The 18,854-nt window shown below is 38.4% G+C and overlaps 2 protein-coding genes across 6 annotated transcripts in view; one reads left to right on the top strand and one right to left on the bottom strand.

Annotated features, from left to right (window-relative positions):
* Nucleotides 1–207: 207 nt before the first annotated feature.
* Nucleotides 208–18,769, bottom strand: TMEM167A (transmembrane protein 167A). The gene is given in 6 exon segments (XM_027709377.1): nucleotides 208–559; nucleotides 3,500–3,534; nucleotides 8,613–8,722; nucleotides 18,034–18,054; nucleotides 18,057–18,088; nucleotides 18,091–18,769. Coding segments are annotated over 6 exon segments (933 nt in total). The 5' UTR covers nucleotides 18,755–18,769; the 3' UTR covers nucleotides 208–488.
* XRCC4 (X-ray repair cross complementing 4) overlaps nucleotides 18,230–18,854 on the top strand; it is a 156,014-nt gene continuing 155,389 nt past the window's right edge. For 2 of the 5 annotated variants that reach the window (XM_027709372.1, XM_027709370.1), the window contains exon 1: nucleotides 18,230–18,252. The gene's annotated coding sequence lies outside the window, so the exon portion shown is untranslated. Of the gene's footprint in view, nucleotides 18,253–18,286; nucleotides 18,459–18,702; nucleotides 18,809–18,854 lie in introns of those variants that run through there. The other 3 variants (XM_027709374.1, XM_027709373.1, XM_027709371.1) reach the window with 3 other exon arrangements.

Here is an 18,854-nt window from a genome sequence, read left to right as displayed (position 1 = left end):
TCAGCAGCTAATCAGACATCCCTACGGTTTTTGTCCCTGCTTTTACACATATTGACAGATTATTTGAGGAATTACAAGTTTAAAAACAAATAGCTGAATATAACAGGTTGGAGGTTGTATTTTTAGAATGAGAGCAGAGCTATCACTCGCAAAACAAGAGGAACTGTTGAGACAGCAAGAACTAAAAATACTTTGATAAACACATGCTAAAATCACAATGTTCTTTATTCTTCCAAGGGTGACTTTATTGCTATGGTTAGAAGAGACACCCTTTCAAGAGTTACATCAGTGCTGACTCAACATTAACAAGCACATGTCGTCTGGGTTGTGATCACTAATACTGTGATGTTTGGTGTGTTTCAGGGGGTGTCCACCAGAAGATGGGGGGTACATCATGTGGGAGGAGACTTGGTGACACTTTCCCATCTTCTCCTGCCAGGAGCTCTCCCACACCGTGCTGTTTGGCAGCAGGGGACACTCTCCAGCTGCTACTGCATGAAGAGGATGCTGAAGGCCATCACGACACAGCACACAGCTACGTAGGGGCTCTTCCGCTCACCTGGGAGGGGGAAAAACCCAAAAGAAAGATTCAGGAGTGACTAAATAGATCCAGGCTGCTCCTAGTCTAACGTGCTAACTATGCTACAGCATGTGCAAGTTCACCTTCAACATTTCTGGCTGGTGAAATGCTATTAGAGGTAAAGTTGTGCGTTCAGGAAGAACACGCATGGGAGTGGAAAACCCAAATGTAGTATATTGCTACATAAAGACAGAGTTGCAGCTCTTTGCTTTAAGACAGTGACTTTAAACAAGGGCATGTAGTGACAGGACAAGGAAGAATAGTTTTAAACTCAAAGAGAGTAGGTTTAGATTGGATATCAGGAAGAAATTATTGTTCCCCGGGAGGGTGGTGAGGCCCTGGCACAGGTTGCGCAGAGAAGCTGTGGCTGCTCTATCTCTGGAAGTGTCCAGGGCCAGGTTGGAGCAACCTGGTCTGTGGAAGACGACCAGATGCTTGTCTTTTTTACTTGTTAAAGAACATAACATTGTAAGAACGTGGAGGGGGTCTGGCCCATACATTTCCATGATAAAAATGGTCAACAGATCACAGAAGTTGCATAGACACCTCTATTTCTGACTGTTTCAAACTGGTGTCACAGCTTTTCCAGGGCACGCCATGGATGAAAGTTAACTTTACTCCATTAGCCCACTTATATTTGGTGTCAAAAGCAATCATGAGAGATCTATTCCCCTCTATTTGGTCCAGGACAAAATGTTACAGAAGTGTCTTATTTACCAAGTAAACTATGAAAAAAAAAAAGGAATAATCTTATGTGGGGAACTGTAACAGAGTCAGGGGGTTAACAGTAATGTTAACCAAACTGGTACCCATTTACATGAGCACTACCTCCACTTTATTAGCCAGGTGTTTTTACACTTCTACTTAAACTTTATTCTTCATGGGTCCACTGACTTCTCTCTGGAGAGACCAACACTGGATGGTACTTCCAGCCCTCAGAACTGTCAGGAAGTGTTAACACTGCAATCTCTCTTTAAAGTGAGAAGATTCCTGTTTTTACACATCCAGAAGCACAAAGACAGAGCTGGGGCTGTTTGCTTTGCGCAAAATTCCATTTCCCTGTGCTGTGCCAGGTCTTTTGTCTTACTCTATAAACCATCTTATCTTGAGACACAGTTTTCAGAGAACCATTAAAGAAAAAAGAATACCAAGGCTTCCAAGTTTAGCATCAAGGTGCAATTCTCATGAAAAAAAATTTTTACCAGCAGGACCTTCAAATACATGGGCAACAAACTTTCCACAGAAAGAAAGTAAAAAATAAAATAGTTGCAGTGACAGCTCCCATAAGCAGGAATGCCTGCCACAGTGACATTACAAGATGTTGCCATGATCTGGCATATATTTAATTAAACTTCAAATAACTGAAAGAACCAATGTCTGCAGTTTCACATCTGTTTAAAATAAATTTTGAGGAAGTCCAGCTCCTACAGTTCAGGGTATTACAATATTCATATGGGTTATGCTTTTCTGCTCCTAATTTTCTTAAAAGAGAAATCACCATGTGGCAGGATTAAACATCATTTTGCACAACTCTGTAAATATGTAACCACTTCTCCGCGATTAAGATATTACGCACATGTGAAAAGGTTGTTTAAACATACTAGGGATGTTAAATGTAAAGGAAGCCAGGAGACATTTTCATTTTTAGAAGCCTATGCTTTGTACATGCCTTCGTGATTAACACAAACAAAATAACAGGAATCGTCCCCAAAGCCCATTTTCACCTCTCAGTCTAAAAAAGAAAGTCAAATTGGTCCACTCTAAATGCAAGCTCTAATAGAAACATAGCTAATAGAAAAGAATATGCCTGCACTTAATTGACTACAAAGAAGATGTCAAGGTAAGGTGAGGTAAGGTATCCTCTTCAACCTTGAACAAACCCTAAAGCAGCTCAATTTTTACATTTGTTTTCGCTGGTATAGCTCAAAATTAATTTCTGACATCTGCCATCTTCCCAGTATCTTTCAATTACAGCATTAAAATTGGTTCTGCTACGTCTATTATCTAAATAGGACAATATCTGTAATCATTTTAACAACAGGTTTCCACAAAAAACATTTTTTTGCATCATTGGTTTTTTTACAAATTAAAAAATGTATGTCATGCCCCTCTCAAAGCCTGGGAATGCAAAAAAGGGAATCACACAGGTTTTCTTTAGGTTTAATGACAGTTAAGAAGATTTACAGTTACAAGCTCATAGTTTCTGCTCTACATTAACAATCAATTTGAACAACACTGTTTTGATAATGGGTTTGTAATTTTTAAAAATCTTGGATATACCTTAAAAGTTGAGTCTAAACTTCTGTTGCATATTCCAATTTCCCTCTCAAAATAAATTCAGGATAAGGATTAAAGTAAATATAAAACCAATGTTAGGGGAAAATGTCAGGAATCAGAGCTGATCAGCCTGTCTGCAGATGTCACTTGACATGAACAGCTTTCTGTAATTTAAAAGTGCACAGAAGCTGACTAAAGAAAGGAGAGAAAAAAAATACACTTGTGCTTAAACAGAACCTCAATGCATTACGAATGCCATGTTTTTTTATTAATGCAAGATAAATATCTGGCTTTTTTTCAGTAGTCCAGTAGCATTTCCAATAGACTGCAGTTTATAAGGAATCATTCATTTCTTTGTATGTTAATAAGAATACCCCCCTGGTTATTTCATGTGGCAAGAAGTGCAAAAGACTTCTGAAATGTAACACCACACACATGAATGGACATCAGAATATGCAGGCTTTCCATGATGCTGATCTAAGACAGTGATATCCAGCCCCCTTATTTCATGAAGGTAAAACTGCATTTTTTTAAGACAAAGGGTATATATGGATTTCATTGCTACAGGGAAACATTGACCTAATAAATAATGCCAGAAAAACTGCTGGTCTTAAAGATTTTAAAATAAAAAAAAAGAATTACCAATCCTGGCGCACTTCCAGAATATCCCCAACAGTCTGTAAAGACAAAATAAATTCATTAGGCTCTTGGTTTAATAAAATAATCTAAGTCCACTGATTTTCCTTCTTCTATGCTAAAACAATCTGACTTGACAGTGGTCTGACAACTTGACCCTCTTCCAGACACCAGAAACTAGCAGATACCTGCACAGAGGGGCACAGGCTATGAACTACACAAGAGGCAAAGTTCGAAGTCTACCAAGGTGGTTTTTTTCTGCATGCAAGAAAAATCAAGATGCATTTAACTCAGTCTGTGTTCCAGATTCACTTCATCAGAATTCTGCATTGAAGTACCCCACACAGAAAATTATGTTAACAAAAAATCCCAGAACTATACAAATAGTGGCAGTAGGAAATACCAACAGACCTCTACACCATTGTATGTGGGGAACTTTTTGTGTTACAGTGAGTTTTCCTGCAGGTATGAGAGATGATAAATCCAAGTACTTTAAATTCAATGCTTTGTAGTCTCTCTTTTGCATTTCCCTTAGAAACAGTGGATAAAAATGCCTTTTCTAGCAGGCATTTTTCTTCCATAGGTGTAATCTGATCTAGAATGCTTGTGTTAAAACAGTAACAAAACTATTCTTATGGTTTGTTCTTAATGCTTTACTTGCAATTTCTTTGTCTAACTAAAATAATCTCACACTTACTGCTCAACAAGAGCAAGGCCAGGGACTGCTTTAGGATCTGAGGAGGAGAAGGGAAGAATATGAAGCATCCTGAACAACAAGACAGCTTTCAGCCTTATAAATGTTGGTCAAAAATGTTCCACGCTTGTCTGCAGGAAGGTTTCCTTCATAATATGTCTGCTTGCAACACAGTAAAAATGCCTGGATTCAACTATATTGTTTATATATAGATTAATGGAGCAAAAAAAGAAGAAACTTAATTACTTTTCCTCCTTCTCCTGTTACGTGTATCAGCAGTAACTTCAGCCTGTGTTATTTGTGGGATTGTAACTATACCTGCAGTTCTCCAAGTGCTTTCCCACAGTGCTCTGAACTCACACTGACAACGGCTTGATTATCTGTTCTTCCCCTTTCTTGGGCTCTGGCAATTGCCTATTTTTAATGTGCTTAAGTGCAGACAGGTAGGAATGGGTTCCTTGCTCCTGCATCTTCAGCAGACAACACATCCTGCACCTTTTAAAATATAATTTCTGTGCTACTTCATATTTTATGGCCTCTTTTATGGCCTCGGTTTATTTCAACATCTCTTTCTCTTTCCATTTAGCAGCCTCACCTTTACTTCTGAAATAAAGACTAGGTGTCAGGCAGTGAGAACCAAGTGAGGCAGCAAATGACTAAGGTTTTCAAAGTGAAATGCTTTATATTCAACGTACCTCTTGCTGAACAATTCATCGTGAACAGCATTTCAGCATTTCCATTTCTAGAAAATAGGCTTTTTCATTTGGGCTTTAGATTGTTTTACCTCAAGCCAAATACATATGTATATGTTTATATTTATGCAGCTTTGACTGTAATTCTGTAAAGCGAAAGCTCTTTTTTTTCTGCTCTTATGTAGCTCCACAAGCAGAAGTAATAATGATCGCATGTAGAGCACCACACGTTTCCAGGCTAAGAGGTCATACAGGAAACCTGAAGACATCTAGGCACTTTTTGAAGATGCACGCAGGTAGAAAGTCATTAATGTGTAAATCTTACGGAGCAAAACACACAGCTCCACATTACTGCATGGGTACACTTCAGGTTCTCAAAAATATTGTCACTCTCTGTAAAACTGGAATTTACAGATTGTGTGCTGAAAAACCAACACAAAAACTTCCACAGCCCTGCTTCTCATGCTGCCATCTCTCAAAAGCTTGCCCAGGAAGGAATAAACATTACTGTTCCTTTCATGTGCAATTGAAGAACCTTGCCTGGGAAAAAGAATATTAACTCTTTCAGGAAGTCTATAAATACATTGAATTTGCCTCACAATCTCAACAAGGGTATTTGCTTCATTTTCTCAGGGTTTTATATATAAAATATATATATATATAATATATAACAATGTGAAGTTATTACTGAAGTAGTGTACATTGCTTCTAGCTCTCAGTGAAAATACAAATGTCTGATGTGGTAGGTACACAACAGAATATGGGTTTCATCAGGTGCCCTTACTGCAGTTAACAATTTATGAACTTACAGTCACTGACGGGGAACTGACAAACCTTCCCACAGATGACAATAGCACCTTTTTAAGAAGCTTGTGTGCCATTGGAACAGCTCAGGACATCTGTTTGTCCACATACCCTGCTGCTGAGCAGAGGCTGATTGAAATCAGGACCTTCTAAACAGCTACAGTAATATCCTCTGGATGAACTGGGGAGCTCACACTGGCGGAAGAACCTGTGCAGACCTTCTGCTCCCCTGGATTTTTCCATTAGTGTTCATCTCAGGTTCACAACACGCAGCTCTTCAAGTCAAAACCTGTTCGCTTTTTACAGAAATGATGCTGCCTTGAATGAATCTCCTCCAAAATAATTCTTCCTGAAGCAATCACTCCAGGTAATTGCACTGTTCCTTACGCTCCTCTTCATGTTCCTAGCCATCCTTGTTTGGAGGCAGGTAAAGTGTATCAGTCTGGCCTCCACACCTGCTGTTTTTTGCTGGCAGCCACAAGCCAAATGTGCACAAGCTGCTGCCTATTCCTGGCTTTCAGTGTTAGATGTTAAAAGCCCTGATCATGAAAGCGGCATTGGTTGTCTGGAGAGCAGAAAACCCAAATAAATAAAACCCATTAAGTTGAGGAGCAGTTAGTGGGGCCTTAGACTTCAACTGCTGAACTGTGTATGTTGGGAAAATGCAGGTGCCACGTGTTCACCAGGACAACCCCAGTGCCACTGCAGGAGGGAGTGTGAGAGATACCCCACTGAAATGCCTGTGGAAAATCAAAGGGAATCTCTACTGCACATAAGCTAACACATCTTTCTGGTTAGCAGAGAGGAGGGAATTATGTTGTGGTACACGTTCTCCCCTAGTTAGCATGAAGCAGTAAATCTCCACTTGGTTTCTCAGGCTTCAACAGGACAAAGCACATGGAAGTGCTTCAAGTCGTGTCAGGGAGAATGAAGTTTTAAAATTTGACTTGGCTTGGTAGGAACAGACAGATTTTGGCAGAAGTGAAGGGGATGAAATACAGTGTTAAGAGGATGGGTGACATCACTTCACAACACTGTCTCTCAACCAACAGAAAAATGTTTCTTCACTTACTATCAACTCATTTAAATCCTCACCAAAGTTACCACTCGGAAATAGAGTGAATAACTATCAACATTCCTCCTGTCTGTCACCTTAATATTTTATTACTACTTTTTTTTTATGCCATTAATTTGAAGCAGGAATGATGAGGCAAGCTCATCTCTGTGGTGAAATGAAATATCACCAGAATTTGTTTTATCCTATATGTCTAGACGTTTCCATCTGAGCACGGAATATGTCAGAGAGGGACAGGGGTTTAACAGCATAGAGCTCCATGTAAACATCCACCACACAGGAAACAAATTTCATTGCTTCCAGGCCAAGGTTTTATTCTCCAGTACAAAGCAGTCTACATACACATATATGTATAAAACAAAATGGTACGTCCAACATCTATATAAATACAAACCTACAGATCAAATGCTCAACTCCTCCACTGTGTGAGCACCCTTTGAAACATTTTATGAAGAGAGTTCTATTGTGCTCCAGACAGATTTGCCTCAAGAATAAACAGAGTAACTCCAGATTAAAGGAAATACTCCCTGCCAAGAACAGCACTAAAATTTTAATCAGTAAGATAAACATTCTTACTTCTTACTGTGTATACTTCATTGACTATTGTGTTATCTTCCACCAGCAGACACCCAAACTCCCCTCACTCTCCCACTCCCTGTCCTTCATGAAGTCATCCTTTCTTTCCATCTTTACTTCTATCCAAAGAAATCTACCCTGTCAGTGGCAATTTCATATAAAAGGACACAAATGTTTACGACTTAGAACTCACAAATTTAAAAAATCTAGCATACTCTGGTTATCTTATGATGCTAAAAGAAAAAAAGCTGGGTGATAAAACATCAACTTCAGAGGTTAACTACAACAAAGGTTTTCAGAAGACAAACACTGAAGGTTCTTCGTGACAAGAGTCTACTTAAAACTTGAGAATTCTTCTGAAAATTAAATGCAGAAGTGACAGGAGATACTTAGGGAAAAGGAAAATTTTATTTAGCAGGAAATGATCTAATGGAAAAAAGTGGACAAGTCAAACACCCAGCACCCAAAAGCCTGTCTGTTTTTCCACCTAGAACATTTCCAGCTAGAATTACGTCCTACTTCTACAAATGTTATCTCCTTTCTACCAAACTCAGGTGAAACTATTACTGAAATACTGTGGACAGCCTCAGTGGTTTCTATGTCATAATAGCCCCAAAATTACTTTAAAAACACCACAATTAAATGACAGTTCCGTTGATCACAGTTAGGAGTGTCCAAAGGACACAAAACACATAGGTTAGGTTTGTAACAACTTTTAAATACTCTTCTAGAAATTCCTTCATCTTAGACAATATAAACCCATGATTTAAACAGACCACATATAAGGATATGTTGCTTATTTTAAAAAAGGGTTTTTTAAGTTACAAACTATTGCTAAAGCTGTGTTTCAAACTTGTATCTCCAGAACACCTGTCTTGAAAACAAACAAAAAGACAGCTTCTGCTGTTTTTTTACCCACCCTAAGGATCAAAAATAAATCATTGCAACAATAGCCACATGTAGGAGAATTTTTCCTTTCTGGCTCTCATTTCCGTATCTTTAAGAAGTATCTAACAACAAAGCTATAAATCTAGAAAATTAATAATGCAGTATTACTTAGGTTAGTTAGCTAATAAATTATTTCAATACAATTAAAACTAACGGCTTGCAGATACCTTATTGCAGTCTATTGTAATGTACAAAATGAAGATTTTTACTTCAAAGACAGAAATATTCCAAAATACTATTTGTATTATCACAGACACCATTAGAAGGTACTAAAAAGTTGAAGTTAAAACCACACAGCTTGTGCATTTGCGAAATTATCAGACTACATACCCAGTTTTATTTTTGTCCAGTAAGCTGGGAGCCAAGGATCTGATATAGGCACAGGTACATATGAGCAGCAAGATGACAGTCAGCAAACTCTGGAAGTTGAAGATGGCAGACTGTGGAAGAAAATCAGAAGACAAAAATTACACCTTTGCAGTACAAAACCTCCCTCACTGGAAAAAAATAGGTGAACCTATTGATAATACCCATTAAAACCAAAACCGAAATGAACAATGACAATAAGCCAGAAAATCTTTGCATCAGTAGAATAAGGCAGTGGTATAGAAGATGACGAGTAATTGGCTGTAAACCAGTGGCAGCCAAGAGAGAGAAGAACAAGAAATAGGTAGAAGGATTGTTAATATACCCCTTTATGAAGACTACATGACAAATTTATAGATTTATAGAAACACACAGTCTGAACTACAATAACTGATTACTTTTATTTCCAAATCACATTTTGATTTTTGATTTAAAACATCTTTACTGTAAATACATTTTTAGAAGTGCTAATTACATGGAAAATGCTAGACAAATGGAACAATTGCCTTTGGATTGAGAAATAAAGTCCTACTGTTTGAAAGTAAACGCCGATCTGCCTAGTGACAGTAAGAAGCAATAATTCTTCAGAAACTGATGAAATATTTGGCAATTTAGTAAATTTTAAAGTATCAGTAATAGGCAGCAAGTGCATATCAAAAACTTTTAAAATTTTTTTTATGGTTTTGGGGTTTCTTTTAACTCTCTCAACTGGCATTTAGTCAGCTTAACAGCACCAGGTAGTATATAAGGCAATTGCTTACTTCAAAAAGCTTTATTTTATCTTCACTCTGCTTCCCCCATTTGGGAATCCAATTTAGTGTAAACTCCAAAAAAAAAAAAAAAAAAAAGACAAAGCAAACCCAATAAATTTGCTCTTTGTTCTGGAGTTCTGATGAATCTACGTCTCATATTTTTGCAACCCAGATGGCTGAATAGTGGTATTTAATTAAGGGTAAATATTTAGCACTTAGGAAGTGCTATTACATTGCAGTTTCCCTCTCCAAGTATATTTTAAAGCACATCAGAGTGCCCATTTCCATGGCCTGAGCCACATCTCTGTTGATGCATGTGTGCTTTCTCCCTATGTCACAAAAGTCTAATGTTCAGAAGCTCTGATAATCAAATTTCTCTACACAGTTAAGGAGAATTATAAAGGAACATCACAATATTTCAGTTCAGTATGGCACTAACAGCAAAAGTGAGAGAAGCAAGAAGCTGTAGTAGAAGCAAAACCACTTGAACATCCACAACCCTTCTGATATCAAAAAGCCTTGTAACAAAAAAAAAAAGTCAAAAACTTTAGCTTATTTAGAAGTCCATGAAGCAAAAACAGAAAATGCATACAATGCCAGACTGAATAAGTGCATTAGAAAAGGTTAGATATCCAGATTAATTTAAATATCCAACTTAACGGGGTCCAAGAGGCCACTATGTTAAAAGGAGCATCACAGAGAGGCTTAAAGAACAACTCTGCCTCTGCATCCTGTGTGAGAGATTTCAGCATCCCTGAAATCCAGCATTTCTGGGATGATGGAGAGGGGACATTACACCAGTGACCCAACACCCAGCATCAGTCCTTGGGCCCAAAACATGAGCCTTCTTGCTCTTCTTCTAAGCCACAGCATTTGCTTAAGTCATGTTTAATTTAGTTTTAACCTAACTAGGTATCACTTCTGTCCTGCCACATCATAAATAATGGAGAGTATATTCACAAAGCACAAAACACTGCCCATCATCACCAGACTCCTGTGCCTTTGTAGGTGACAGGACGCTTTGCCAGCTCCAGAACCCAGGGAATTCTAGATTCCCTGCAGAGGGACCAGTTCTGTCCCACAGGACCCTGAGGGTCTGGGAACATGGCTGCCCCCCAGCACAGTCAGATATTCCCTATCAGGTGATTAACTGGATCAGTCCTCTGGGACAGGCAGCTGCTCTGCACATCTCACAGAGCCTTGTTCCCAGGAATTCCTGCAGCTGCTTCCCAGGGCGGCACTGGGCACCACAACATAGGGAAATGGCACCAGGGCACACTTGCTTCCCCTTCAGCAGAGACTTAAAATGAATACTCATGAAATATGTGCTTAGCCCATCAGCAGGGGCAGGGTATAATTGTTCTTTGTTGAGGTCCTCACATGTTTCTGCAGACATGCAATTACAGACCCCCTTCCACTGGACCCTGCCCTGAATGACACCTTTACCTGCACATCTGGACATGAGTGAGCATTCTAAAACTGGCCTACAATTTTAAACTGGAAATGAAAATTTAGTCCTGAATTAGATTGGCTTTGTTTTTCACATCCGAAGTAATTCTTACAGCCCAGCTGAATTCACAGAAAACAGTGACTTACATCTGGCTGCTTCAACTGGTGTAATTAAAAGCTGCTGTCAGAGTTTTAAATTGCTCAGAATCCTTTTAAAAAACACTGCATTCACATACTGAGCTACTTGGACAATGTAATGTAGGTGGGTCGCAGTTGATTTACTTCAACTGGGTTCCTCTGATCCAAAAGTAATTAATTAGGATCTTTCAAATGTATTGACTGGCTTAAGGTAGGTCCTGTGAGCTTCATTCCCACTACAAAGAAATCTCAGCACATGGAGACACTGATGCTGTCTTTTAGACTCTGTCCACATGTGGGTGAAACTACAACTAACTTCCCAAGGCTCACATTCAAGTGCAGAAAAGAATCAGCACTGGTATTTTATTCTGGTTTTAGACAGTGTAAGCTTTAATTTTACAGGCTGAAATTCCCTGCATCTGCATTTGGTACATTTCTGACATGGTGGAAACACCTGAGTGGTTCCACTCTGTGTTACCTAAATAATCACAGTCTCCTGATGCCTCTCACCTGCAGCACTAATGAAGCTTTGTATCCTGAAGAACGTGCAAGAGTAAGCTTTTTCCAAAGTCTTTAGAAATTTAAGAACATGGACTTCAGCTCTGAGAGCTACATGCCCAAAATCCTTCCCAAAATTAAACCTTTAAAAAAAGACGTTAATATTATTTCCTGATCATAATGGATCTTAGTAAAAACTCCATATAGTAAACCATAAAGAATGATTACTCCTGAAAGTTTTATTGTGATTGGATTATCAGTGGTGGCATATATTAAATTAAATACTAATGGGAATATACAGTAGTTGGAAACCAAATGGCACACCTAGGGACATCTGAATGTATTTATATGTGAGTATAAATGAAGTTTAATATACTTTAATAACTGTCAATTCAAAGTTAAAAATTACCTATGTGGCTGAGAAAGGGAATCGTGATTGGCCACAACATTTACACAGGGCTTGTTAACCTCATTATAGACACTGTTGCACCTCCTGCGATTTAGTCAGCATTACGTTTACTACATTTGTAGAGAGAGAAAAAAAAAGAAGCAGCTCAGAGTTCTGGATATCAAGAGCTCTTGCACTTCATAAGAATATTTAATTCAATTCGCTGAGAGGACACAGATCATTGACTGAATTTTCAGTGATCACTGGTGAATGTGTATTCAGCCTCAGCAGAAACAGCCATAATGGATACACTTAATTTTAAATATGTTTCTGCACTGAAAATAACAGCCCATGGACAAGACACTAATTATTCTACCTCTACAGTTTCATTCACTCCATCATGCCAACATTCTCTGCTGCAGACATCATTTTGTTCCATGTCCTTGCAGACACCACCGGAGTTACCAACTGATGTATTTACTGATGCAACTCTTGGGTAGCACTGTAATAAATTACATTGTAAGTTTTGTTGCAACTCTGTGTCACAACAACCCTACTGACTTTCCCCCTGCCTCATATACTTTTGTTTAAAACAAACTCCTTGATACCATGCTTCCAGGGGAAATAAAACATGCAGGAGAACATAAACCCCATGTTGTTTGTCTTACTGGGCTGGTAGGAAGCCTAAAATAAAAGCTCTCCCAGTTTATCTCAACAGGCTTAACACCCAAACTGAAGTTTACCCTCCTCTAGACTTTAAGTATTTACAAAATTATTCTGTCTCTGATTGCAGCGTGACCGTGATGATTTCATCTGTGTGTGTTACAGAAGGAGAGGCCACTGTAGGGCCATTAAGTTGCTAAACTTTGTCCTGTGTTTACTATTACAATAATCAATTTATGTGGGCAAACACAGATAAATTACTGGAATATTCTAAAGAAAGTATAACGTCAGTTGTGTAACATGCTGCAGAACATTCAGTCTTTCTAGAACAGTTTTATTTTCTGTTTTCCTCCTTCATATTATAAAATTAATGGACGATAAAGTGTTCTGGGACCAAAGAAACAAATACTGATAGGCAGCTAAATGACTGGGTTTCTCATATTAAGGTGTGAGCAAGAGCTCACACACTGCAGTTAAACTGTAGTTAAGTGAGAGCTGATAAAAATGCCATCAAACAAAAGGGAAATCAATCTATGAAATTTTAATGAAGAGGTTCTCACAAAGCTGAAAGAGAAAATGCTTATTTTCTAGGGTTTCCATTAGGCACTTCAGTTCTTATTTCCCCAGTTGAAATAAAATTTTTAGGGGAAAAATATTGAAAAAAAGTAACGGGAAATAAAACATGTGGGACTACTCACAACCTGGAAGTCAAAGTAATTGCTAAAAAATAATTAAAACTTGCATCTAATTTTATTATTTTCCAACCTATTAAAAAAATAATTATTTTCACCACTGCTGCCAAATGAAGCCTGATAAAAATGAATGGAAAATAAGCATTTGTAAAAGAGGCATGATAATTACAGCTATAAAAATACACAAAAAGTGCAAATTAGTTAAGTTTGAAGTGATTATTGGCAAAATTACACTACAAAACTAAGCAAGGTGTGTTTAGAAAAAACTGGTTTGTGCTTAATTAATATCCAAATACTGGCCAATTGCAGTTACTGGTTGTTCCAACACAAATATGGGCTTTTACTCTGGATTTACAGCATATTCTCCTCAGTATTTAGTTTCCAAAGAATTTAAGTATAATGTTTAACCATCATTCACATTTCTGTCTAAATTTTTGGACTCATAAAATTTAGGCTAAGGCTTGATTAGAGTAGTAAAGAATCTTTTCCCTAGGCATTTATTGAAGGAGTACATTGGCTAATTTAAATGGCAAGCACAGCATGTAGGAACTGACACGTAAGCTTTTCAGTCAACTGAAGACTAATATATCTATTTAAAACACTAGCCATCTCTTTAAACAATTAATTAACATATGGAAACAGTTGCCCTCTCCCATAAAAGCTCTCTTTTAATTTTAACACATTTAGGTTTCTTATTGCAATTCAAATCCAAAGAACAACAGTGAAAAGACACCTCGAGGTGACGATGCTGAAATTCCACTCACTTGAATTCCTTCCTCTTTGCCCCAATATCTAGTTCGAAAATTGAACTTTTGGTATAAGCCTCTAGCAGACAGAGCATTTCATAAAAGTATCTTACAATAAAACTGAAGGTGACTATTAACCTCTTTTATCAGGGTCACTGTAACACAAAGGTGTGTATATCCATACATTTACTCAAAAAACACAGAATTATGGTAGATATGTCAGTAAAAGCTTAAAGTGTCTTTTCCTCCAGGTCTCCTTTGTAGATTACACAGTTTGCCATTTTACAGAGACTTTTTTTCTCCACTCTCTTCCCCCATTAGACAAAAGGAATACTTTATATAACCCTTCTGTTTAGGATGTTAAAACCAAGTATGTTCTCCAGAGTAAGAGAACATATTTAGTAGTTTCTGTAACTATCAATGGTGCAGATCATATTCAGTCATTGCCACAGAGCTTTCTCAAAGGATGTAAATCTTGATTTGTAGCTCTTTCACCTTTCCTTCCCTAAAAACCTGGGCGTAAAATATTTCTTAAGTGTAGTGAAACAGAAGGAAAAAAGTTATATATATATTAAAAAAAGACATCTCCCACACTGCTCTCCTTTCTGAAGTTGCCACCACACTACTTAGTTTACCTCAAAATTTACTGGGTAAACTTATAAAAGCTGTGTATGTGAATGGAAGAGATAAGAATCACTATAAAGTACATTTTGAATCAGGTGACACCCTTACTCTACCAAAAGCAGTGTGCAAAAATAATGATTTTATAATGGAAGGTGCTACAGGAATGTGCACATGGACACAGGGGAAAGTCTAAGTTCTCAAAAAGAAACATATTTTAATTTACTTAAGAAGTAAAAACCAGAACCAGAAATACTTTATATATACTATTTACTTTTTCTTTTTTTTTTTCATTAATAGTAGAACCATCCCTCTAAAACATGAAAAACAAGTAATTCTGTATCAGGAAAGAATATACTTAGACAAGAAGTCATAAAAGGCTTTGTTAAGTGTCTGATGTCCTATGGCACTGGGCAGGCCCTCTGCAGTTCTCTTGTTTGGCAGAGTTTGGGTGCATGGTTTGAATATTTAGCACCTGGAAGACAGGTAATATTTTTCACAAAATTCCATGGGTTTCTACTTTATTTTCATGGCCACAAGACAATCAGAAAATTAAACTGTGTAATTAAATTTAATTGTTCAGCACAGAAATGTTTTCTCACAACCAGTGCCATTCCTGGGAAAACCTGTAAAAGCAGACTCATTGCATCCTACTCTTCCCAAAAGAGATCAAGAGACACATCTCACTTTGTCAGAAGAAATAATTTCCTTTGTTCTATAATTACAGAAATAAAATATTGGCAATATACTTTCACATATTCCTCTGAAATGACAGGATAAAAATATCTACATTGAACACTTCAAGTTACATATTTTCACACCACAAGGACACCTTAAGACTATCAGATGAAATAGATGTTTTTAAACCTATGTACCTTTCAGCCATGATAAAAACAAATCTGAACCATGTTCTATTTCTTGTAATAGTCAATAAGCCAAACACAACTTTTTACTTGAAGACTCCTGAGAGCTCTTTTTGCAGGACAGTGTCTCGGGTTATGGTATGCTTATATCCGACAGCTTGGTTTGAAATAATATTTACTAATGAATGTTTTTACAATTGGCTCTATGAGCAATTCCCATTCCTTCCATAAACACCAACCTAACAGAGCAACAAAGATCATGACAGAAATGTTTGTACTCATGGAAACTTCTCAAACCGATTTTTTGGGCAGTAATGCGGGGCCAAGATCAGGCCCAACCACAGGGTGAGGGGAAGGAGCCATTTTTGTGACGTTTTCTGCAACTCTTAAAATTTTCTCCATCACCAAATTTTGTTCGATTGTAATTGCACATTTTTCCTATGAAGAGGAGCAGCTGTGTTCTCCCTCACAGTCAAGTGTGAGCTTAAAAGTGTCTTTTTTTTCCCCTAAAAAGCCATGAGACCAGAGGTGGCACCATGGAGAACCCAAAATCCTGGATATGCCATGAGGGTTGTTGCTCCCCTTGAGGAAATTCTAACTCCACAAAGGCTGAGGAACCTCATTTTCACCTCCTTCAACATAAAATCATGAGAAAACCAATCATTAGAAGAGTCTTTTGCTTCAGGGTCCTTGAAGCATCACAGAGAAACAGGGAACATGGACAAGTGGGGAAAGTAATTCTCATAAGATCTCATGTACTTGCCATAATCTTGTTAGAGACGAGCATTATTATTATTTTTTTAATTATTTGTATATATATTTTCTATATAATGCAAACCCATATATTCCTATATAAACATATATAAACAATATAAAATAATAATATTATTAAATACTTGTATTTAAGAGTTTAAGTGAGCAACAGAAATGTCTCACTGAGTTCTCTTGCCTTTTTGTACCATTTCAAACCCTTTAAGGTACTATGAAGAACAGAAAGGTGCTGTTATAATTCAGTATATCTACTTTTAAAGGCACTGACTAGGGGTGTCTTGTTTTCTGCATGTGTGTTTTAGATATCCTGAGATAATTTATGCCTCATCACAAAGACACAGACACAGATAAGAACAGGTTCATCTAAAGATCTGCCAAGGAATGCTCAGGTGAGCAACGTCCAGCAATTTCCTGCTGGTGACAAGGTCTGGAGCACAGGAAAGGAAAAAAAGGAACCCTTTTTTTTTTTGCACTGAGCCATAAGAAAGTTCAAGAGATATTTATCTTTTCTATAAATACAAATGTGATCCCTGCCCATAGGAGGGGGGGGACCAGGGGATCCTTAAAGGCCCCTTCCAACCTAAGCCATCCTGTGATTATCAGAAAAATGTTGAAAATTCCCTTATTAAAACAAAGTTACATACAAACTTCAATTTTACGCACGGAAAACTTATCTTGACTCAGTTATTCCTTTGGTTTCCCTTTTAATTTTAAAATCATGTATCTAAACCACTCATATAAACATTATACCTATATAAACACATAAACCTTGGCTGAGAAAAAGTATATCACTGCACAGCTCTTAAGTATGACACAAATGCAAATCTCTCATTTGTATTCTCTGTAAACAGAATGGGGAAAAAAGCAGAAAAAATATAAATAACAAAGTCCCTTTAGGTCAACTCTCTATATAATGAGTACACATACATATACACACATTTATAATGAGTACACATATATATATACAAACATACTCTTTATGTGTATGGCTTTTATATAAATAAATATATATATTTGAAATATATAAGTATATTCATAAGTCTAATTATAGACTTACATGGATCTGTATATTTTATATATTTATATTTATATATGGATTATACATACAATAACCACATATAAGCATGTGTTTATATAATGACATATAAATTTATAAACATACAAAATATATTAATATATACTTATATGCATAATTATATATTTTAGAGATTTGTATTGTTTTATTATTTTATATATAATACCATTATGTAATTTAGATATTATTTTATATATAATTATAATAATTTGATGATGTAATTTTTATATTACTTTTGATATAATTTATATATATAAAAACGTAAGTTATATAGACCATACACAGTTCTCATCAGCAGATGAATCTTGGCCTCTGATGGTACCCACAAAACCGAGGAAAGCAGCCAATGCCAGGGTTCAGCTCACTGCCCAAGGTGCGTGACGTCACATATCACACAGTGACATCACACAACCACTCTGCGTTCTACTCTACCAACATGACGTCACGAGCTCGTGAAAGACACAAACATCCTCCTCTCCTACCCCGCACGGGCCGGCACAGACACAAAACGTGTCTTTTTTCACCCGGAACCGTGACGAACGCCCGCTTCGCCTCACAGCCGGCAAAGCCTCAGGGCCGCTCCGCGCCCGCGGCCTACGGCGTGAGCGGCCCCTCTGTGGCGCCGCCAGGCCCAGGGGGATCCGGTGGGTATGCGGCATTGCCGGTGCGGAGGCAGGCGTGCGGGAAAGGCCTGGGATCACCCAGGACTGGAGCAGGACCCACGCTTACCATAGCGCCGCTCCGCTCCACATCACCTTCCGGCCCCGCTCGCAGGGCGGAACGCGCACAGCGCGTCCTCACAGCACGGGGACGGGGCCGCCACCGCCATTGGCTGATGGAGGAAGAAGGCGCTGCGATTGATCGGAGTAGCCGGCGGGAGGCGGGACGAAGGGGGCGGACGTGGCACAGATTTGCTGCCGGGGCGCAGGCGGAAGCGGCGGACGGGAGGTAGGTCCGGCGTCCCGCCCTGCCCTCTGGGGGATCGGGCCGTGTGGTACCTGGATTGGGGGTCCGAGCGGTGATCCACGGGATGATCCACGGGTTTCGCCGCTGTCCCGTGCCAGGATAACGCTATAACTGCGATCAGTAACCCCTCACCCGACCCTGCGCCTCCGGGCACGCCGCAGCCACGTGTTTTGTCCAACGTCAAAAATGTGGGGGTTTTGGTGGTTTTTTTTTGGTTGGTCGCTTTGTTAGTGGTTGTATTCGGGGTGTGGAGGTGTCGCCTCGCTCTCCGGCCCCTGCGGGCGTGAGCCCTGTGCTGCTGAAGCCTTAATAACATAAATAACACCTTAATGAAGCTAGTTTTTTTAATTAGCAACTTCTTATTGTTTCTTCTTCTGTTGTTCCATAGGCACAATCCAGGCTGGCTTTGGAGGCTCTCATAGTCTGCTCTGGTCTCTTGTATTTTGGCTCCTGTGCTCTGTTTTCCCCTTGTAGCAGTTTTCATCCTCTTTTCTGTAGTTGCATTTCTCCAAGATTTTTCGAATTTGTTGTCTTAAAGGTGCTTTGTGTCCTCATCATGAACACGGTGTATTCTTTTGGTGACT

Source organism: Neopelma chrysocephalum, unplaced genomic scaffold (genome assembly GCF_003984885.1).
Source record: "Neopelma chrysocephalum unplaced genomic scaffold, ASM398488v2 Primary Assembly neopelma1_96773, whole genome shotgun sequence".
NCBI lineage: Eukaryota > Metazoa > Chordata > Aves > Passeriformes > Pipridae > Neopelma > Neopelma chrysocephalum.
Note: the sequence above shows the minus strand (reverse complement) of the source record. Positions and strands in the feature narration are given on the sequence as shown.